Below are 24066 nucleotides of genomic sequence, written 5' to 3' on the forward strand. Positions count from 1 at the left end.
CAATATAATACAAAACATATATAATTATTTCTTTTATCCAGCGTAGAGTTGCCACAGTACCATAAATATATCTTACGATATGATACCAGCTAAAGCACATCACGATACCAAGAATGTTCAGAATTGAAATCTACAAAATAAACCAAATTTCTTAAATACACAAATCTAAATCCAACATTTGTATTAACTATAAACTGTATTAAACTGAAATATTTTGTAGTATTACTATTGTAATTGGATAAATTGTAGCAAGCATTGTAGTATATTGTAATATTTACTATGGGAAGACTCAAAACACTAGTGTCTAGGAATTTTAGTTTACTGTAGTAAATACCGAAGTACACTAGAACATTTTCCACTTATTCAAATGTGCGACAAATTTCATTTATGCAGCAATGTTTATGAAAGCAAATGTTAGGCTTACCTTAAATGTGAAACTACAACGGCCAGTTGGCGGTTGCGATATTTTACTGAGTGAAGTGAATCATTAAACCACCAGTTCGTTCAAAACGACTGATTTATTCAAGAACGAAGCTGACTCACTGAATCATTATCTCGCCCGAATCATCAAAACTATTTTTTTTAATTCAACCTTCTAAGAACAGTGTGTAAGTTCTGAAAGCTTTAATCTCATTAATATGTGTACGAAAAACAGCAGTGTGAAATGATATTGCCATTTTCACTTTGAATACTTCTCATAAGTGAAAGAATATGTTGAGTTTGGTTTGTTTTATTGTATTTGACAATGTACAGTTGATTATACATTCATAAGCCCATATTCTATACCATCTCTTTAAGGTCTCTGCAGGTTAATCAGGGTGATAGTAGGTGTGTAGATAGACAACAGAAATCAGAGTAAAACATCTCTCAATACCTGTTGGAAACATTAATTTAGAAGGATTTCTTGGAGGCTTTTCAGTTTTTTGAGCAGGTCTCCTTCACTGAAACTGCCCGTCTTTCAAAACAATTAGTTTGTGATCCTGGAAAAGAAATCATTTATATGATAATTATTCATGCAAATTACAGTTGAATTTAAGGATTTATAAGATTATGTTTGTTGAAATGAAAAAGAATAAAGAAAAACTTACACAATGTCCTCTTTGTAGCGATCCAAAGCTTCTTGCGCCACCACCTCTGAGAATTTTGGATCGGTCCAGAGAATGTCTCCTGGCACTGTGAAGCTCATGTCTGGACCATCGAACAGTTTCACTGACACTTTCGTGTCAGCTGGGTTCCCAACACTGTGTGAATCTGTGTCTTTGGACATCACCTGCACGTGAAAACACATGGAAAGATTTCTGCATTTTGAAATGTTCAGCGTATGGTGAATCCTTTCAAACAAACATTTGTGCTTGTTTATCAATTTGCATGCGATCCGAACTTACTGCCTGTATTTGGAAAAATCCATCCTCATTTGTGGTGTGGTTCGCCAGAGATGACACCCAGCCGAACTGCTTGTTGAACATGTCTAGCAGACTTGAAGTGTTAAACATCTGCTCTTCAAATCGTCTCACAAGGTTGTTGTACTCCTGGGTGAATCTTTCAGCCCTGGCGAGAGCCTTCTCCAGCTCTGCTTTTAGGGGTCCCTCCAGGGGCCGCTTTCCGGAACAATCTGAGGATAGGGGCAAGGTTCATTTTCAAATCTTGAGGTTGATGTTCAACATCGTTTGTATTTAACCGTACGTTACACTTACCGATGTGCTGAATCTCTTTGCATTTCTCACATTCTTCTTTTAGTTGAATGCAGCCGGCAGAATTACGACGAATCTCCCTGCAGGTCATCTTGTCATTTCCGAACGGTCTTGTTACGATAACGTCCTCATTCGTGTTCCCATCTGTGAATAAAGGAACAAGCTTTTGTGAAACAGAACAGTTATAAATGTTTTTTTATGGAATCCTTCAGCCAAAAATGGTTCTTTTATGGCATTGTGAAGCATGTTTTATATAACTTTATCATGATAATATTGCGTTTGTAAAACATATTATTAACAAGATTTACCCTCAGGGATATCCATTTCGGTTCCCACGAAGGGCCCGATTGATTCAAACATGTTTCTTGTCATCTCCATCATGGGGGTGAACATGCTATGGAAGTTTTGAAACCCGGGATCATGCATGGGGGACCGGTAAACGCGGGCAGCCCGGCTTGCTTCTGGATCCTGTCTTCCGAAGATGCTGGGCATACGGAAAGGGCTGGAGAAGAATGGCCGCTGGTGAAAAGCGGGCTGATGGAAAGCAGCCATGTGGTCAAAAACTTTCATGCTGTTCCTGAAGATGTTATCCACTCCATCGGCGACCTCCGTGTAGCGTTCCTCCAGGTTCTGGAAGTGTCTTGTCTGCTGCTGGTCCTGGTCCACCAGAGTCTCGATGTTCTGCCCGTTGATCCAGATTGAAATGGGAGAAGTCCTGTTCAGAACTTCTTCCAGCTGAGGAGGAGACACAGAAAGACGATTTCAATCATTGTGATGGTAAAAAAGATTACCGAAGGTAATTTTTTACAGGTGTTTAAAAACTCTCACCTGCCGTCCCACTAGGCCGGCTCCACTGCTGCAGGTGCGAGAGTAATATTTAACACAGGTGTTTCTCAAACATGGCTTGCACTCCTTCCACAGAGCCTGCATGGTTTCATTACACACGCTCTGTTCTTCTTTTAGTTTTTCTTCCATTTCTTGAGCAGTCTTAAGAGCATACTATAATGAACAAAGTGGGGAGAAACCAGATTCCAGTATGCACAAGAACTTTCTAGCATTGTACCAAGTATATAAAATATTTATCTGCTATAGTCTTGAAAGATGTAATGTAATAGAGAGGTGTTTCTTAAACTATTACCTCTTTGTGTTGTTGTTGTTAGTTATATTAAAACTATTATTTATAAATTATTATTAAAATTAATATATTTTTTGTTATGTAATCTTTTTACTTTAAACTTTTAACGGTTCAGTATTTATATATAAATACGTTTTTTATATATAGGCTAGTGCTTTTCACATTTTTGCATTGTTGCAAAACAAATATTAGAGCATCCTAAACTGAAAATAGCTTGCAGTGAAAATAGCTTGTATTGTCTCAAAATGCACAACAGTAAAGTTTTTTTAAAGTCATGATTGTAAATCATGTCCTAAAACCCACCGCAATATATGGTATTATAATCCTAACTGTAAAGAAATCTTGATTTACCTTCGATTTAAATGCATAGATTGTCTGTACAAGCCAATTTACTTTACTTTAAATTGAAAAGTTTATTTCCAAAAATCATGTTTTATAGTGTTAGTTAGCTGTAATTTTTTGTTATTAGGGCTTAAGTCAAATCAAACCAACTTCAGTTTGATCAATATTAATTGGAATTGCACAATAAAAAAAATTAAAAGTGATCTCTTTTTGGAAATAAACTCTTCATTTGTACTATCTTCAGTTGCTTATAAAATCAAGCGAAAATGTATTAACTTATATTTATGACTGATAATAATAATATAAGTTACCATTACTTATTGAGCACATCATTTTTGACAATCTAAAATAAAATTGCATTAACTATGATGATAAATCCTCACAAAAATATAGCATCGATCCGATGTGCATTTATAAAATATTTGCCACTTTCCATTTTATGTCTCAAAGATTTTGCATACTAGGTTACCAAGAAAACGATGTGGCTATGAAAAGCATGCTTAAGAGGACATAAGGGACACGACGTGTGAGGAACAAAGAGAAATACATCAATAAGGTAAATACTAACGGAGCCGTATTTGATGTATTCTGCAAAGTATGCAAAATGTGAAAAGCATAGTTTATTAAGTTATTACGTTAATGTTTCTAATGTAATGTGTCGATTTCCATCACAAAATATTAGAATTTGTCTTTCCATCAGTTCTGTCTGTCTCACCTCTTTCTCTTCTTTGGTTTTCTCCAGTTCAGTCACAAACTTCTCATGATCCTCCCCTGATCTCTCCATCATGGTCTTCATCTCCTTCACTCCATTGATGGCATTTTCAATCTGTTTGTCCAGGTACTTCTCACCGAGCAAAGAGATCTCTGTAAACAAGATTTTCATGAGCTCTTTCATGATCACTCACAAATCTGAACTGTAAAATAAAGGCAGACTTACGATTGAGCTCCTCTCTAGTGGGGAGCAACAAAGACTCAACAGAGAGGTACAGGACAGAAAGCCCCAGTAAACACCATGAGATCTTCATCTTTGATGTTGAGATTTCCAATGCTCTGTAACAGTCTGAAACAGAAGGAATCCGAATCAACTTTTTCCAAGTACAACGGGTTTACATGTAAAGGAAAGAAGTGGGCAGCTCAACCGTGGTTTTACTTGCTTTTGAGCACAAATAAGTGCAAACCCACACGTATAATAACATGTTTTGTGCCATAGTTCACTCTACAGACATAATTCTCCATTAATTGTATCAGTGAAGCTGTTTATATCTGTGAGGCAGTCAAGTTGTCTGTCTATGATCTTCTATTGTTTTTGTAATGTTGCTAAGACCCAGCAGGGGGTAATATTGCTCATAACAAAAGGTAAGGGTAGCTACTGTTTCTGCTGATGATCTTTTAACAAAAAAGATTTAAAGACCAAAGAATTTAGAGAAGCCTCTCCATGGGCTTTTGTTCATTTTCACTATGTGGATTTGAAAGCAAATCCTTCGCACCAAAGCTTTCAGAACGGTTGTTCTGACAACGCTTAATCCCAGTTTCGTGTGAATCCAAGTGGGTTAACCTTTGGGGATTTCTTTAATAAAGTTGTACTTTTAATCATGTTGAATAATTCTAACTATTAGGATGTCAATGGTCTTTCACAGCTGTTGTTTAGTTCATACAGTGATTCACAGTAGAGTCTGGGCAACCATCAAACCTTTTAGCTTTGGGTTTGTGTACATAGAAACCCCAACTCAGCCAAAATAAGGCCGGGAGCCTGGTTACATAAGAAACGTTCACCACACAAAAGATACGGCTTAGTTAAATAAGGTGCAATTCTTCGTTCAACTGCGATTAGTTAAAAAATGTCCAAGCAGGTTATTTTGTCTTTTTGGTTCACTTGATTTAATCTAGTCCTTGGCTCTTATCTCACAGACCTCCTGTAATAGTGTTTTTCTGTCTAGATTAAGATGACGCAGATGGCTTGGTGGTTGGTTGAGAGGATTTGTTTTGTTTAATGATATCTTGCTAGGGCACAGTTTGCCTGCTCAATGCATTTGACCCGGCTTAGCTTTCCACATTGGGATGGGGCTGCGAGACAAATGCCTCTCTGCAAAGAAAAAATCAATGCGAATTCTCCCAGAGAAGTCACGTTCAAAGTCAGCCAAATACTTTTTCGAATGACTACAATTCACAAACATAAATCATATTTAATATGGCTATTTTAATATAGAAAATATTAGGATGGCACACGTGCCGTCTTTTGTCAAGTACAACAGTGCCAAAATATTGTTTACCATTTTTCACTAGCGGGTTATAGGCTCTGTTTAATTATTTACAAATACAAAACATGAACCTTTGTAGTAACCAATGCATTGTATGTTAAATACCATCATCTGTAGGTATTACATCACTTAAATCTATTTATTAAAAGTTAAAATAACCATGCACAAGAAAACAGCAAGCAATTGCATAATACAAACCAGGATGCTCTACATAAATCCTCTCTATATAAATAAATACAAATCCTATTATTTTGCTCTGGACTTACCCTGCTTTGATCCTTTCTCTTTCTTGCTGATGCACTGTGCTTGCTCTGATTTTGGTTTATATACTGGGAGGCTGGCTGATGTTGACGCAGTGATTCACAGGAGAATGCCGTGGCTTTAGACTTTTCCAGAATAATTCACAACAGCAGGCACGTCCTCTCACCAGAAGTGGGCAATATTGCTCTGTCTCATCTCTTCTTGCTTGTGGAGACACTGCCTGGTGGTTACTGGAAAACAGTTTTCTGGAGTTGACCAGCAACGACAGTATATGGATTATTCATTATTGTCAAAGGGTTCCAATGTGAAAATGACCTACTTAAACCCATAATACATGCTGGTGCAGAAACAATCTGATCATGTGAAAGTAGCTTGCGGATAAACACCGATGGTGAAACTATGGGAACAAGTGTGCCACTTTTGCAGGTTATATAAGGGACTTTAATGAGCAACGTGGGCTAGAACTGTTACGCCGTGGACTAAACATGTTATTATTACCCAATCGATTTTATATTCTGAGAAATATATTTGGAAGAATGCTTTAACCAAACAGTTCTTGGCCACCATTGAATACAATAGGATTTTTGTTATAAATAAATGTATGTGTTCTGTTAAACACACAAAAAAATATATTTTGAAGAATGTAGGAAAGCAAACAGTTCTGGGGCACTTTTGACTACCCTTGTTATTTTTCTTACTATAGTTGTCAATGGTGGCCAATAACTGTTTGGTTACAAGCATTCTTCCAAATATCTTTCTGTGCTCGTTCAAAACAACGAAACGTATTTAAATATTTGGAACAACTCGAGCGTGAGTAATCGATGACAGAGTTTTTTGTGTGAACTGTCCCTTTAAGGGGAAGTGACGTTCTCATTCTAGAGAGCATTTGGATTGGACAAAATTAGCATAGTGCAGATGTATACAAATATTTTACATATAATCAAATGTTTTTTTCGATGTTAGATTCAATGCTAATAGTTACTGGAGCTACAAAACTTTGTACTGATTTCGTCATGTCTAAAAAAAGACAGTAAAGGCAATAATGTTACTGAAAAGGGCAACAAAAGAATATTTGGCGACACAAATGAGACACTGTGACTTGTAAAGCAGACATAATCGTGTCATTTCCTGAGTTGTTATTATACATGCTTTGAACAAAACATTATCATCACATTTTGCATGTTTCACATTTAGTGTGTGACATTCAGAGTTACAGCTGCAACAGATCTCTCCTGCAGTGGATGAGTCTGTTTTTACTTGTCGCGGTTAGCTTTTGAACCCTCTTAGAGCTATTTTGACTTTTGTGAAATGTTCCAAAGCCAGTGGAACTGTTATGTCAGGAAAGCACAGCTGGCGTTTCTCATAACTTGTTGACATTTAGTCAGTGGTGATTCCAAGTCATGTTAGATATTGGTCTCTGCAAGACGATGTATAAACCATAGACTGCATAAAGGTCTAAACCCACGTTTTTTTCCCTACAGACACACAGCTGCAGCTTAAAGCCACGCCCACATTATGACTTCACATTAATGTAAAATGTTGTCATGTTTCTCATAAACTAAATCACAGTACCAGGTCTGTTTTGCCTCATTTTGAATTCATTTTGATAGGGGTTTGCTCAGGCAGACTTCTAACGATTGTTATTGCTCATATGTAGTATGATATAAAAAACTAAAATATCAAACTAAAGGATCTTATGTGTTCCATATTGTTTATGTTATACACATCAATGATGTCTCAAAATTTGCTATTTAACATTATATTTTCCATATTTTTACCTGGCAGATGGTAGAATAGATTAAATATTTACTTTGCTGTATGTTAAAAAACTTTTTAAAATGGGAAAGAGTTTGGTCAAATGTTTATTGACTTACATGTTTTCATTGGTCCAATGTGTAATGTTTTGAAAAATGCAATATTATATAGGCTACATAGTTATGTCTTCAGAGGTGCATTTATAATGTTGGTTATGTTTTTATTACCTTAGAATGAGCTAAATCTAGGCTACATAAACCATGTGTGCCCTTACATGTATTTTGCCATGTTGTTTCTACAGTAACGGACAAACTGCATTTTGTAAGACATAATGTATAAACCCCGACTGTGTGATCAGGATTAAACTTGAAGCAGAGGGTCTTGTATCAGACTGAAGGGGCTTATTTTGCGATAACAGCATTATTTATCTCGTTTTTACCAAATGCAGACCTTCCGCGAGGAAAAGCCACAAGAAACGACATTCAACTGTCACGAAGAGGCAATTTGGTTCAATCGTTTGTAAATATAATATCATATATGTTATCAAAAGACATATTTATGTTCAATTTGTCAAAAAAAAATCCTGTCAAAATGATTTGCTGCATCCAGGTAACAGTGTGTTATATGTTTTTAGCGGTTGTTACCTGGGAATAACGAACCTGCAAATGTCGCAGCCAATCAGAATCAAGCATTCCAACGAACCGTGCAATAACTGAGAATAACAAACCTTGGAATGTTGCAACTGGCCAATCAGAATCAAGTATTCCAGAGCGCTGTGTAATAATTGAAATACAATTTTGAATCAAAGGTGGAATTTGCTCACCAAATAGCAAAACAGAGCAAATCATTTTTTGCAGATTGCAAAAATGATGACCCCTCAAAGTCTTCCACTGGTTGTCAAACAGATAATCTCAGGACATTGGTTTACAATTCCAAAACAGTTACATCGGTAACTTTGCAGTTGATGCAGTGTGCATTGCTGTCCTCTGGGTGGCAGTGAATCATATGTAAGGCAAAAAGCTATGAGGTCACACCATTAGGAATTGAGCTCCCAAATAAAGTCAAATAAATGACAACACTGACTTTATAAAAATGCATAACAGCATGTTGAAGTGATATTCCGGAAAAAAATTCTGTATCGCATTCAGCTGTGCATAGCTTAGTTTGCACATTCTGAAAACATGGAAGAAAAAAACAGATCATTGTACAGTTCAGCTTTTATTTCTTAGAGCTTCTTGTGAACACTTCAAACGCGACGGCCGAATGAAGGAAGTGCAATGACCCAAAGCGGCACTAACAAAATAAATCTTCAATGTTATTAATTATCATTAAATTATTTGAAGTTACTTGGAGTACCAATAAAATGCCACAGTACACAAATATGTTCCTTTTATAAAATATAAGAACGAAAAACGTTTTTCAAGTCAAGGCATTATGTTACACCATGATAATACAGATTCCCAGGTTTAATGTCTTTTTTACTACATTTATTATTGGTAGTTAGTTGACAAATAACTCATCAATGTGTCCTATGGTGCGATAGCAAACATTTAGGAAAAACTAACAATGAAGATCAATTTCATGCTTGTAGCTCTTTTATGCTATTTCATATTTTATTTAATCAGACATTTATTTCACTGTGTGAAACTACACTGACTCTCGATTGAATCAGGATTGGAGAGCATGTAAAATCTAATTTGCTGTGAAAAAAACACATACAAAGGATTCTCAAAACATCATGATATGTTCATTGTTCATGCATTTGAGATTATGCATCCTGTCCGACAACACATTAGGTCACGTTATCTCATCCTCTGTTCTCTTATTTATTTATTTTGTCATTTCAGTGATCTCAGAAGAGCAATATTGTAACCAAAAAGTGATCTTGAGGTGAAACAGAGGTGAACATGAACAGGAGAAAAACAGAAACTTTATCTTCTCTATTTTCGTATTCCAGCTCACCAAACAGAATTTGAAGGCCCCTGATTACAAAATCTTCATATGCTGGATTCCCAAAATCTGCCCTTGTGACCCTCCTCACTTATTGATACGATAAATGTAATTGAATGATATCATTGTATTTATGGCTGTGATATTCACCCGTGACTAATACATGTCAGGCGATGAAAGTGGGTTAAGATGGTTTTAATTAATCAGTTCTGCTTTGATGCTTAAAGTATCATGAACCCACATTTAATCAAAGACAAAAGCGTCCGTTGTGTCCTCAGATGAAGAGCCAGCTTCAATACAATGATGTTCAAATATTTTTTACAATTTACAAACAGACTTATTTTAATAATAATTTAGACAAAAAAATCACTGAACATTTCCAGCAATTTGGGCGGCAAAAGATATTCCATAAAAATAGGTTTTCCAGTCAAATTACGTTTTCCATGTTTTTCATGTCAATTTGTAATCTTTTTCTCTAAATTGACGTTTTTATTCGGCACTTCAAGAATAGACTGTATCATTTTTTTGCAAAAAAAAGACGATTTTCTGGCAGCTGGGGCGTAAAAATGTAAGTTTTACTCAAATTTTTGTCATGTTTTTCATGTTTTTCTGTTATCTTTGCAGTATTTCAAACATAGACTGTCTTACAAAGACCCCCCAAAAAAACAAAAACTTTCCGAACGCTGGGGCGCCAGAAATATGCAGACTTTTTCTGTGATTTGTAGGGCTTTTTTTAAATATAGTAAATATCTGTAAAAAAAACTGTTAAATTTAATGAAACTTCTCATTGCTTATTCCTGTTGCAACAGTCTTTGGATCGTGCCTTTAAGAGCATCCAAAAACAGAACCCATGAAAGCAATTTTAAACACACTTGTACCGTTTTTATCGAGACGACATGCCATAAGCGTAAAGCTACATTACATCTGTGAAAGCTGTTTATCTCTGAAAAACAGTGTTGGGCAACAGCGTGTCCCTTTTTCTCCCATATGCTGAACATAAAGATGTCCAACAACACAGGCCTCTGAAGATACGGTGCGTGTTACTCTAATACTGAACATTTGTTAACAATTAAAGCCAGTGTTGAAGACTCTGTGAGGCACATGCACCGTCCCACCGCCTCCTTTTCTCCTCCTTTCTCTTCATCTGTCCCCTCCCTTTCCCACACAAAAACATTCACTCCCTCTCACCTTCATGTATCCCAAAGCTGCACATGGTAACCGTCCATGGTATGACTCTCCCTTGCTTCTAAAGTAGAGTCAGCATGTTTTAGAAGGGTTCTCCGTATACACCGCCTGTTGCTTGCTGCATTATTGCTCAACATTTCATGGGACTGTTTCCAGATCTTCAGATATTTTTTTTGATGTAAACAAACCAGAATGCTTCTTGGTGATTGTGGGGATTGTAGGTTAGGATTTTGACTGGTTTCTGACGTACATCCCAAGCTTGTGCTTTCAAACAGGTGCATTGAGATATTTCATCCGAGCTTCACCAACCCTTCCTCGGGCAGCTTTACAGAGTCAACATGAAAGGTAAGCAAAGTTTTTGCTTTGACAAATGTGTCATGTTTTGCCACATGGGAACCACATATGTTATCCGTGAGACTTGAAAGTGTACATGAATGAGCTGACAGTAAACATTAAAGACCGCAAGGTTTAGAGAGGCCGGAGAACTGTTGATGTTGGATGCGAGGCTGTCTTTCTGTTATTTGACCGTGAAATACATTATACAATACCTTCAGAACTCTCAGCTTGACTGTTGAATTTTGGGTTAGGATTACATAAACAGCAGTGTTTTATATTAGATACTGGTTCTCGTCAACATAAAGTACTGTAAAACAAAGTTTAAGTTTAAGTTCTTTAAAATATGTGGATCTATATACTTGGGCGAGTATTCAAAGGAAACTTGTGCAAGGTCAATTTCGTTCTCTTTTGATGCGTAACTCAGAGAGTCATGAAAGAGCTGGGTTTCTAATGCGTTCCTCATGTTCGGAGAGATGTATGCAATGTTCTTCATTCTTGTTCTGAGCAGCAGGTGTGGAGCCAGTGCAAACCATTTCTTATTCCTATCCGCATATATATCTGATCTGTACATTCAGTCGACTATATTTTCAGATCTCTTTACTAAAGGACATACTGTTATATCTTGGTTGTATCTGTTGAAGTGTATCAGATTTAATAAAAGACATTTGGTCTTCACACTTGTTTATAACTATGACTGAATACAGAAAGCTGGCGAAAGCAAACTTGTCTTGGTTAAAGCCTGGGGTTTAGGGATGTTTTGAAAACGTCTTCCGTTAAAAACAAGATAGAAAACATATCAGAAAGCGTCCTTTAATGAAATGATGGCAACCCATGTGTGACTGTAAACATCCATGTGAGGGTGGAGAGAAGAGGACTTTAGAAGCAGTTCCAGCACAATGGTGGAGACACTTGTCTTTATTAGTTATGGTTGAATCCGTGTGGTTTGGAAAGACCCTGCCCAACATTTCTGCCTTCCATCTCGGATTTCTGGCATTTTTCTCAGAGGTACTCAGCCAAATGAATTATTCTGGTCACAAAATACAATGATTACTGAACGTTTTGATGTGTGTTGTCCATTTTAGCTCAGATTTCCACTTGAAAGCATAAGAACACTGAGGACACAGAGATCATTCATTTCAACACAAACTCTTCACTCAAAGCCCTTTGGTTGAACGCAAATTATATTAAATGTACAGTGGCTTTCCTTTTTCAGAATTAAACATTTTGAAATCTTTGATCAACTCTGGAGGCATTGAAGATATCGACAAATGTGTTTTGACACACCGTGTGGAGATTGTGAAGTCTCAGTTGTGACTGAATACATCTCCAAGGGTCGCAATTTATATCTTGCTGAAATCATAATTTATTAAATAATCAAATTATATTTATATAGGTGTATTGGTGGAGATGAAGGTTATACGTGTAGCAGACCTCCTGATAAACCACGTATTGCGAGGGATGCATCCCAGAATGTGTCACATTTTGATTAGACCTGTAAATTAATTTCAAACTCTAATATTTTGCAGAGCACAGATGTTGTTTTCCATACTGCAAAACATCTGTTCAACACCTTAGACATCTGAGGTTTTAAGATTGTATCCTTCAAATACCATTTAAGTAAAAATCATATTTTTTATTATGTTATCATGTGTTCATTGGGTTTTATTATGTTAGTTAGCTGTATTTTGACATATCATTATTTGATCAAAACAACCCAACTGCATTTTGATTTATATGAATTGGAATGCACAAAAGAAACAAAGATAAAAAACAGCTTCATCTGTATTCACAGCACACTGAAACAGACAGAGATATATTTTTTTATTAATTGTTAAATAACATTTTGTGTTTTAAGGTAAAAAAATGTATTTGCAGTCATTTGACATAACCAGATCACAAACGTGTGGCTATTAAACACCATTTAATTTATATCATTGTTGCATAATGTATACTTTGTTTAAGTCTTACATCACATTTTAAAATACACAGACTTGTGTTACAAACACATGCGTATTCACCATGTGTTTTCAGACTTCTATCAAGAAAAAGAGACTTTCCATTCCCTAGGACCTTAAATGAACTGTCAAATGAATTAAACAGTCTGTCCATTTATACTTTTGATTTACTTCTGTTAGTCTGGATATGGCAGTTTTGAAGGTCAATTTCCTGGCTGTGTAAGGGATGTTTTGCAGACATTCAGAGCACACTGTAAAGAACTCCTCCTCCTGGCAAAACTTACACTACAACACAAGTCAGGGCCAATCTTGAGTCTTTTACACCTTTGTAACCAGGACTGGCGAGGAAACGTCTGAGACCTGCTTTAGCTGCGCACATTCCAGAATCCCCCACCATTCGTTTCCTCGCCGTGATTTTGCCCCTTCTGGTTCCAGCAGACCTGACTTCAGCTGTTTGAGAAATGGGCATAAACAATCTCACCTCAGAACATGAGCTTAGCTGGTCTGGTTTGAAAAGTCATGACTAAGGTTTGAAAACTCAGCCCAAGAGATACATTTTAAACAAACAGAAAGTGAAGCAGGTGCAAGTGTCTACACTCCCTGAGAGACTGGTTATTTTAACATGGCACACTTGAAGCGCTTACAAAAAACAACATAGATTTGTCAGTGTTGTACTGATGACTGGCATACCTCCAGTAACAACTGTGTACTTAGTGCAAACTTTAGATGAAGACCTGAATATTTCTTTTCAGATTCCCTCACTGTAGAAAAAGATGTTGTTTCAACTTATAATAAGTCATCCGGTGGGCAACTTGGTAACTTATTTTAGTGAAACAACTGAAAACAACCTTTTCACAGTGTTTATTTAGTTTAATTTTTGCAAGTGGACACAGTCTGTCCTCAGTGATGCTGTGCAGATGCACAACTTGGCAGATTGCAACCTTCCAAGGAAACGCCTCCACGTTTTCATCCTCCTTCCTGTCTCTATTTCTTCTTCCCACTGATTTATACATGGGTGGTCTTAATCTTAGTGATCAAATAACTCAGAACAAACCTTTAAATGTAAGCTTCAGGTGTCTATAGCACCTGATAAAATTTACTGAAGGTTTATACACAAACAATAAACAAACAAAAACAATAAACATTGCTTTCTGTTCAATTGGTTTTGCAATATTTTCCCGACATTTGACCAGAACAGCTGTGTTGTTTCCCACCTACAGCTCTTTTGTGTGCCTAAGCATCTTTCTGTTGGTTTTGGTTTGGTTTGGTCTACTGGATTCTGACATAATAATGTTTTATTATTGTATTTTATTAACAATTGTGAGTTTGTTTAAAATCTTAAATTGGAGTGGTCTTCTTTATTGTTTTAGTCAAGGACTGGTAACTTTAAATAAATAAGGTATGGAAAAATATGTTGAATAAAAAGATTGCCTAAAACATATAAATTAACTCAGAAAACCATTGAAAACAAACTCACCATGGGCATCTAAACACATTAGATTAGGTTAAGTATACATCTGACACATTAATATTCCCATGCAATTATTAATCATCATTAATCAAATTTAGCAAAAAAAACATTTTCCTCAATTTAATATAATTCTGCTAATATAGGGTTCTTTCCAACAATGACTTCACTAAGTATAAATCGGTCCAGGTTGGCTGTTTTCTGTATTCAAGAGACTTCTGGCAAGCAGATCTTACGGCAGTTTGGCTCGATTTTTAAGATCTATGTTGCTGAAAATAAATTCTGTGTTGTTTCCTCAAGATTATAATTTACAATAAATTTGCAAACGCCTACATCAACCTTTCTTTTCTCTTGCAGATAGCTATAGTGGCTACGAGAATCATCTTTTCAATGGTATGTAAACACATTCTCTCATGCATTTGTAATAGTTCTTTCTTTATAGTCTCATAAAATGAACACAGACATGCACAACACTCGGCAATGGTTCGTGTTGTCCTCTTATACTGTAATCTCTTGACATTTACTTCTGAAAGTGTTTTAATTCTGTCCAGAAAGGAGATGATAAGCCCCAAAGGAAAATATTTTATTAAGATGATTTCATTTGACTGTGATTCATTTGAGAGTCATGACTTCATGTTCATGTTCTGCGCAATCTTTCATTGCAGAGGACTTAACTGGTGAAGAGGAAGAGAATCCTCCTGTGAGAGGTAAGAAAAATTCATCTTTCATGTAGATTATTGCTCTCGGAGTACACATCACTTTTTACACAATATAAAAGGATTTGCTTGATAAACATTTAGGGCCCGGTTCCACATACAAGGCTTATCTAAAGCTTGGACTATGCCTTAGTTAAATTAGGATATTTAAGTAAAATGCTTTAGATAAAAATATAACTGTTGTGCATCTTGAGACAAAACAATGGCAATAACATGTTTTAAGATGTGTCAGGGCAATCTATTTTCATTGTTTTATTAAGACAGCACAAACTTTCATTTTAGTCTGGGACTAGTCTTAAGACTTGTCTGTGAAACCGGGCATATATGTACATGAGTCCACCCTTGTTTGAAATAGCCTACTACCATGCTATGTAAAATGAGTAATATGTCCACAACTTGAGTTTGAAAAACATTAGGTAAGACATACCCTGATGATTTACTTTGTACTCGATTTTCACTCCGTCGTGCTGGCCAGAACGCCCAGTTTAAGTGTCACAGTGGCAACATTTTAGAGAAATCAAAAGCACAAATGGTTTATGTATAGTTGTCTCTTCTCTGCATATTAAATATGAATTGGAGAAAGAACAAGAAAAATTACACACTTGACACACAATGATGATTTTGAGAAGTTGGGACAAAATGGTTAGTTTAAGTTAAAGTTCAGAATACCAGTCATGAAAGCTGAGTGTCTTTTAAAATCCACAGGAAGGACAAGAGGTGGATGTATGAAATGCCAGCAGTCACATTCTCTCCAGCTAGCTGTCAAAATGCTCTATGGCTTTTTTGCTCTGGTCATCATTGCTGTGGCCGTCTTGGCATCCCTTAGTAAGTTGATACCACACTAAAACACATCATTAATAAGCCCTGTTTACAACATGATTTGTTTTTTGTTCTCTTTGCAATTGCAAAGTGATACCAAAGAAATTCCTTTCTATTTTGCATAAAAATCATGTTTTAAAGGTCAGAATAAACCTATGTTTATTTATATGGACACTGTGCGATGTGTACAGGTTAACCATTTTACATTTTGAAAGGATTCGAATCTGTTGGTTGCAATAAATATCAGCCCACATCAACAGCACATAAACCATAATATGCATCTGTTTATGTGAAAACCCTTTCAGGTGCAAATCGGGAAAAATAAATATTTTCAAAACCACTGCATTTTCAATGCGGTTTGGTCGTTCGTCCACACAAATGCAGTTTTTTGAAAACTGAAGATTTATAGAAACTCCCGTTTCAAATGTCGTTTAGATGGTAAAACCGGAGATTTGCCGTATGACATTGGAACGCATTCCGTTATCTCCATTGTTTTAAGTCATATTCCAGGCTTCTGATTGGCCAACACATTTTTTTTGGTTAGGGTTATATCGTCACCTGTTGGTTTGGCATGCTTTTGACAGCGCTTTATAGAGTGTTTTTGCGTTTTCGTGTGCCTTTTTTCAAGAATTTATAAAAATATCTGTGTATGTGTGGACTAGGCCTTTGATGCAGGGAATGGTTTAAATAAAAAAAGAAGAACGAAGTACTAGACATTACAGTATGAAATTACATGAATTTGTTTCAGAATTTGTCCCGAAAAATGCTGTAATATAACATGCAGTGATGAATCTGAATTAAGTTATCACTGAATAAAATATCTGGCACATCTGAGGAAATGTGTAGAAAACTATAGAAAATCTCTTTTCTTCACCTTCAATATTTCATATTAGAGCTTCGCATCAAGCATTCCAATGTTTTCTTGTTTCACATTGCCTGAATTTATTTTAATATAAATACATTTTTCACAGTCTTTAGGAGAGTCGACACCTTATCCGAAGAGGAATCAGTTTACCACAAAAAAATTTCCAAAGTCCAAGAGAGTATTAAAGGTAAAACGTCTTATTTTACGGTCTGACTTTAAGAACACCCATTTTCTCAAAGAGATTTATCTAATTTGTTTAGAAAAAACCCATCGGAGAGCACAACCTCATGAGGAAACATGTATTACCCAAATAATGACAAAGACACAGCTGTGCATACACAAACAAATCACCCTTTGTTTTCTAACTTACAGTGAAGCACATTTTGTAGGGATGCACTAATATATTAGCCAATAATCGGTATTGGTCGATAAAACAAATGATCACACTATCATCTAAAGCGGACAGAAAAATGCAATGAATTTGTGCTGTGTGTTTACAAAATGTAACGAAACATCACCAGTTTGATGTTTAATATTAATAGTAATTATATTAATTAGTAACAATTATAAGGTTATGAAATATCAATGTAATCTTCAGAAACTGCATCATTAGATATCGACTATCATATTGGTGGAGATATTTTGTGCATTATTTTGTATATTTTCTTGATATTACACAAAAGAGATTGACGATTTGGTGTTTTCTTGCAGACTTCAGCGCAACAAGCAACTATTCCAACTGTTTAGATGTTTCACAATTCCAAGCGGAGCTTGCCAGATTAAAAAAGGAGTTTGAGGACTTCCAGAAGAAAGTTTTAGGTCAAGAACAGCAATTGGACCAGTCCACTCAATCCCAGCAAAGTCTGACACAATCCAGCAACAGAATGACGCGAGATCTTCAGGCCTTTGGAATCACCATCAAGCGTATTAACCAATCTTTGGCCCAGTACTTGGATCAGGTGACCGGCTGGCAGGTTGTCATCAACGAAACCGATCAAGGATTGAAAACTCTTGTGGAAGATCAGTACGATTTGAAGGCCACGATGCAACAGGTCAACACAACGGTTGCTCTCAGTGCGTTGTGGATAGGTGCTCTTCAGAGGAAGGCCGAAGAGGAAACCTTGGTGCTACAGAAAATTACAGTGGACTGGCAGAACTATAGCAGAGTTTTAAGCACGCTCAAATCCAACTCCAGTGTGACCACCCAAACCCTAAGAACCCTTCAGAGTGCCGTCTCTGCTACCCACCAGCAGATCAGCATGAGCTCGGAGATGATTCATGATCTCACCCTACAGGTCATGAACCTTCAGATGCAACTGGACAATGTATCTTCCTACATCGATGAACATGAGGAGAACATGCATGACCATCAGTACCACGGCAAGTATTACGAGAACCGTACCGGGGAACGATTTGTGACCCTGGATGCAAGAATGAATTCCATCGAAATGGAGATTGACACAATCTCCTCCAGCATTAACGCCACCGTCAGCCACGTCCAGAGCATGTACAAGTACATTAACATTGAAAGCTCCTCTTGCCAATCCAGACTGGGCAGTCACACGGAAGATCTCCAGAACCTGAACAACACAGTCTTGCTGCTTCTTCACCTGGCTGACACTCTCAGGATGCAGTACATGATGCTAAGTGTTCGCCTTGATGCTGATGTGAGGAACCTCTCCATGGTGATGGAGGAGATGAAGCTGGTGGACACCAGTCATGCACAGCTGATCCAGAACTTTACAATTTTGAAAGGTTTGGTTTTACCTGTTTTAAATAAGTTGCACATTCTCATTCTAGAGAAAATTGTGTTGCTTCGAGATGATGTTTGAGAAAATGTTAGGATCACTTTTGAAGCTCTAGAGAAGACTTAAACTGTATAACATTACTATGTTCTGGAGAAATAGAAACAAAAAAGACATCATTCATGCTTTCTTACAGGTTTACCTGGTCCACCAGGTCCAAAGGGAAACAGGGGAGAACCAGGAGCTAGAGGATTTGAAGGCCTCAAGGGCATCAAGGGAGACAGAGGACTTCTTGGAAACCCTGGGTCTCAAGGGCCGAAGGGATTTACGGGAATCAAGGGTGATCAAGGTTTCCTAGGAGTTAACGGGATTAAGGGGGCTCCAGGACCTAAAGGGGAAAAGGGGTCTTTAGGACAACCAGGGCCTCGTGGTGAAAAGGGACAGAAGGGAGACATGGGGGTTCCTGGGAAGAATGGAGCTCTTGGCCCTATGGGGCCTCTGGGAATCCAGGGCCAAGCTGGACTCCCAGGGATACATGGTCTTAATGGTCCTTCAGGACTACGTGGACTAATGGGACCACCTGGGCCACCTGGACCGCCTGGACCACCAGGGGAACCTGAACAGAGGTCATGAATAGATGCATTATCTCTCTGTTCCTAAAAACGGGTGAATTTCCTTTGACCAAATGTTGATACACTGACTACTCTTCTGAACATAGTGATTAGTATATTGAGGAGCTCTTTCAAAACAAGACAATAATGGGAACACATGGCCCACATCTACTTTGCCAAATATGGAGCTTGCTTGTGTCGTTAATGGTTACCAAGCCAGGCTGCTATGAAACTATTAATGTATGTGTTACCACCAATTGACCACAAACAGAAACCTAATTTTGACGGTAATCATTTGATTACGAAACAATGCATTGACTGCATGCGGAAACTTCCCAGTTGACTGTATGACAAGGAATGTCGTACGGTTTTAAAGATACCAAGAACAGAATGTTTTTGGGATTCTTGAGTACTTTAATGCACTTTTAATAAAGCATGCTTGCAGCACTGTGCAGTTGCAGACACATTCAGATGGCGCCTTATAAAAGTATAATTAGTGCAGCGGCATCCATTTTGTATTTGCGTCACAATCATAAAAGTTCAGAGCAGGTACTCTGGTGATACATAATTTGTATTGTGTGAGTTTGAGTGTAGTAAATATTTCCAGGCATCTACTTTAAATAGCATCATCTATAACAAAATGCAAATAAATAAAAAAACGTTACAGTTGCTGGCATTGCAGTTATTCTGCTTGCAATAAACAGTGCAACCTTCGTTTTTAATAGTTGTCTTTGGTATAATGTTTTCTATAAAGATAATTCTAACAATTTTGCTCAGTTTTAAAGCCTGTTCATTGCATCTTAACAAGGGGAGTTAGTGTATCATTGTATTACTTTACCCTCTAGTAATGGGTTTTATAGAAATATGAATATAAGGGAGGAGAACTTTTCAGCAATATTGCAAAACATATCTTAGCTCATATGGGTGCTTATTTACAGTAGTAGTAAAATTATTCTGGTTTGTCCAGTTTTCTTGAAAATGAAATTATCATCTTAATTTATTTGTTCGGCGTGAATTTGTGATTTTCGTAGTATTTGTGATGATGCCCGGTGACCCACATTATCCCACTATACTTTGAAGCGTTTTTAAGTACATCTTCGTTCATTTAAATGGAAAAATTATCTTGGGTCTCGTTGTATTTTTAGTTTATATAAATCCTTTTGTCCTTTTAATGACTTATATTACTGTAGTGTGGTAGGCGGGATGAAAGCCGGGATTCGAGGCCGGGGCGTTAGTGATAACGAGCATCAGCTGTGAGCGCACCTGTCTCGTATAACGGAGGAGATCGGGAGCATAAGAGGATGAGTGACCGGACCGTCAGGGAGAGAGGACCAGGCCTGGCTTTTAGTTCTGGAGTAGAGGAGACCTCGCCACCCCAGAGGGAGCGGGGCGGGTCGCCACCGTCCGCCAGAGGCCGGTGCCTGCCTCGTTGGCCCAAGAGGGGATGAGTGGGGGAGACGAGAGCGGCCAACGCCTGCCAGAGGCCGGAGCCTGAGTCCGTCCGCCCGAGGGGAAGGAACAGGGGCGGAAGAGCAGGGAGGGGCCACTGAATGCTTGAGGTCGGAGCCTGGGTCTATCTGTCCAAGGGGGAGGAGCGGTGGACGGGGGGCCCGCTGCTGTCTTTCCACAGGAGGAGCCACCGCTGGCGGCCAGGGGGTGCATGGTCGAGCGCCCAGGGCCACCGCAAGGCACCACATCTGTGCGATCAAAGATAAATATAGAGAGGGTCAGTGAGTACATGCCCTTGTCTGATTATCATTTCACTAAGGGGATTTATGCTTCTCCTTTCAACTTACTTAAACACAATAAGCTGTTTTTAATGTACCTCTGTTAAGACTATGTCTGACACCTAATGATCCAGACACAGTACAAAAACATGGAATATTAGTGAAACAAGCTAAAAGGGGGGATGATTGACATTTAAATATGGTGTGACATCACCTATTTACCCAGCTTGTGAAGAAATACATCTATACATTCCCAGAGGAAATCTACTCCAAAGTTTCCTTGAGTTCATTACTGTGCAAAAGGCTGAATCTCCAACCTGCTTTTCATGATACAATGACCAGTTTTGATCCAGAAAATAAGTACCATCTCGAAATTGAAAAAATAAATAAAACTAGTTCCTTGTGGGAATGACTGCATAACAATAATTGTGTGGGAACCAGCTGAATCATTAGACCCACTAGGAAGAGCTTTTTAATGAGTTCCAATGGGACAAGATTTGGTTGCCTATTTGTAGTTATGTGACTACCTTTGTGTTAAGGGGGAGAGAACCATGTCTGCTTGCATAGAATTGGTGGGCTACCAAAAATCTGTATTTTAGCAATTTCCATCTGCCTGCAATATGAAATGTGTTCCTGTATAATGCTGCAAAATATAATGAGGAAATCAGTGCTGCAATGTGGATGCATACGTTTGGGGATGATTAGAGAGAAGTTATTTGCATGTTAAGGCCTTTGTACCTCTGAATTTGAGTTTGGTTTTTAAGTAATGGTGAAAATAATCTCAATATGTCGTTGGGCAGAGATCATAAAGACCAAAATGTTGTACAGATGTACCCTTTTTATTTATCCCAGGAGAGTAACAATAAGATGCCATTGAATATTTAGACCCCCTCCTGGTTAAACAAATATCTTTGCTATACAAATTTCCAGGTTAGAATTCACAAATGTCGCATATGTCAATGCATATGCTTGATTACTATTCTTTTCATTAGCATGGAACACATTTTATGGTGCTCGCCCTAATGCACAAGAAATACATTGTTTTCCTCATTTTTGAGCTCAGGCCTGGTTGTGTTTCGTCCTGTGTGTCTGCACAGGATTCTCTGCAGCTGGCGACCAGGTCTTAAAATCCAGGACACAGTTGACCAAATTATGATCTGTGCTCACTCACCCCATCCTAGAATTATGTGTGAGGCTTTAAGGAAGATTTCTTTAGCCAAAGAAAACACGATGACCTCAAAACCGGGTCAGAGATTCTCATTAACACACAACATTACATAATTCTTCAACGGCTAATAGCTCAATATGCTGACTTTCCGAGATCCTTGCCCCATCCATCAAAGCTGCCAAATATAACAACTCTGTTTCCCAAAGTACAAATGTCACAAAGTATATTTTAACCATCAAAACCATGTTTCTTTTTATAAAGACAAACCAAATTAAATAAATGAGTGTATCATTAATAACTCTGGATTATGGTTTACAGTAATGTGTTTGTACATCTCTGTTGGAGATTTTGAGCCCTGGCCTCCTATTGTGTAAGAGCAGATCTACAAAGATAAATTGATTTGACAGAACTGACAGTCTTGGAAAGTCACAGACCCAGAGAAAAATAACTTGGGGGGGTCACTGTCAAACAGAATGCATGTCCCCAAGACACGGTATACATTACAATGTGTAGCAGATACTTGTTTCTTGTGCTTTGAGATTGAAATTAGAAAAATGAAAAGCTAGAGGGTGTCGTGTTTTCCCTCTCCTGAATAACATATGACTTGCCAGAATAAACTGCGCCAGATGTTTAGCGCCAGTCGCTCCGGCCAACATCTTTTTCCTGCATGCGGAATTCATTTCATGCAAGTAACTTAGATATTTAATAAAATGTCTGAACCATAAGGGAAGTATATTAGACTTGTTGTGCCATAAGAACACTGAAGTGAGTTTGTGTGGGCTGACCCTATATGAAAACTATCCAAACAAGGGATTGAATAGTATGAATTATAATGACATGGACATACATGTATTGTTGGAAACTGAACACATTTGTTGTCTGTATGCTAACTTTTCAGCACAAGCAATTGTGTTGTTTTTCATACAAGTTAAATTTGAGGCTAAGCAAACATATTATGTCAAAAAAGTCTACACCACCTTTGTTCGGTTACCAACATTCTTCAAAATATCTTCTTTTCTGTTTTGCAGAAAATAGAAAGTTAAAACTGGTTTGAAACGACAAGAGGGTGAGTAAATGATGAAAGACTTTTCATTAATGGGTGAACTATTACTATCCCTTTAAAGCTAAGTTTCTCCATGTTTAACTCAACGTCAAGACATGCTTACGGACTATGACTTTCTTCTTTTAGAATAATGTAAACGGAGTTATAATACCATGTATAATTTTTCTTCCAAGCGTAGAATAGGTGGGGACACAATTTTGAAGCTCCAAAAAGTCCATCCATTGATCAGGGAACGTCTTGACATGGCTCTGTGGTCTTAACAAAGGTCTTCTGAAGTGAATCGATGCAGAAATATTGCAGGCCTCATTAAGTGAGTGTAATACAGATTTGTATAGCACAGCGGTTTGAACTGTTTCAGAAAACTTTCTCTTTATCATGTTCACCATGCAAACAGTCTCTTTACTTGAGTGTAGCGTCAAGGGAACAATATGGCTTGTCTGGAACCTGTGTGTGATGGAATCATTTAGAAACCTGTCATGATATAAAGTGCACGCTGAAGAACCAGGGATGCTGGGGAGGGGGACCTGTTGAGCTTCTCTTTACAATGCTGGGTGTATGGGACCACACCTTTAATTTCATCCTGGGTCCTATTAACTGACAGCCTCAGTACGACATTAAACTTTTAGCCAGTGTTTAGGGAATTGTTTGCACATAAACCTCAATACACTATAAACCAAAACTATCATCTAATATTCTCAGTGAGATTTCAAAATCTGCTCAGACAGAACTAGAACCCCTGGACAGACATAGAAAAAAAGAGATTTACTCCAATGCAATGCAACATCTCTTGGCTCCCTATTAGTATTGTTGAAGGACAACTTTACCACTCAAATTACAGGAGCAGGAGAATTTGTTACATAACTAAAAACATGTTTAGTGACCTGCAGTACAAAAGCTCTCATTTAAAAACGTTTCTAACTTAGCCGTACACTCATTATGAGAAAGTTATGAGAAATCAAAATAAACATTTTTGTTTGTTTCTGTTAAATCAAAGAATCTAAACAATTTAATCTAAG

At 37.5% G+C, this 24066-nt stretch overlaps 2 protein-coding genes across 2 annotated transcripts; one reads left to right on the forward strand and one right to left on the reverse strand.

Moving 5' to 3' along the window:
- Positions 1-714: 714 nt before the first annotated feature.
- Positions 715-10661, reverse strand: clu (clusterin). Its single transcript, XM_079475244.1, has 10 exons — positions 10581-10661; positions 5693-5932; positions 4106-4228; positions 3884-4032; positions 2520-2690; positions 2000-2426; positions 1695-1835; positions 1386-1612; positions 1089-1270; positions 715-980 (listed from the first exon to the last, which is right to left on the reverse strand). Exons 3-10 carry the CDS (start codon positions 4191-4193, stop codon positions 968-970), a joined length of 1398 nt encoding a protein of 465 aa, XP_079331370.1. The 5' UTR covers positions 4194-4228; positions 5693-5932; positions 10581-10661; the 3' UTR covers positions 715-967.
- scara3 (scavenger receptor class A, member 3) lies at positions 10565-21196 on the forward strand. Its single transcript, XM_079475243.1, has 7 exons — positions 10565-10922; positions 14694-14729; positions 15002-15043; positions 15758-15877; positions 16843-16923; positions 17448-18491; positions 18678-21196. Exons 1-7 carry the CDS (start codon positions 10916-10918, stop codon positions 19112-19114), a joined length of 1767 nt encoding a protein of 588 aa, XP_079331369.1. The 5' UTR covers positions 10565-10915; the 3' UTR covers positions 19115-21196.
- The last annotated feature ends 2870 nt before the right edge of the window (positions 21197-24066 follow it).

The sequence above is a fragment of the Barbatula barbatula genome, assembly GCF_947034865.1.
Source record: "Barbatula barbatula genome assembly, chromosome: 15".
Classification (NCBI taxonomy): Eukaryota; Metazoa; Chordata; class Actinopteri; order Cypriniformes; family Nemacheilidae; genus Barbatula; species Barbatula barbatula.

Bases quoted from the DNA above. Each gene is read 5' to 3' on its own strand.
- clu (XM_079475244.1), bottom strand. From the start codon at position 4,193: ATGAAGATCTCATGGTGTTTACTGGGGCTTTCTGTCCTGTACCTCTCT. The intron at 4,033-4,105 runs GTAAGTCTGCCT...TCTTGTTTACAG, and splicing joins CACTAGAGAGGAGCTCAATC to AGATCTCTTTGCTCGGTGAG. The intron at 2,691-3,883 runs GTGAGACAGACA...TGTTCATTATAG, and splicing joins AAACCAAAGAAGAGAAAGAG to TATGCTCTTAAGACTGCTCA.
- scara3 (XM_079475243.1), top strand. The intron at 14,730-15,001 runs GTATGTAAACAC...CTTTCATTGCAG, and splicing joins CGAGAATCATCTTTTCAATG to AGGACTTAACTGGTGAAGAG. The intron at 18,492-18,677 runs GTTTGGTTTTAC...GCTTTCTTACAG, and splicing joins GAACTTTACAATTTTGAAAG to GTTTACCTGGTCCACCAGGT.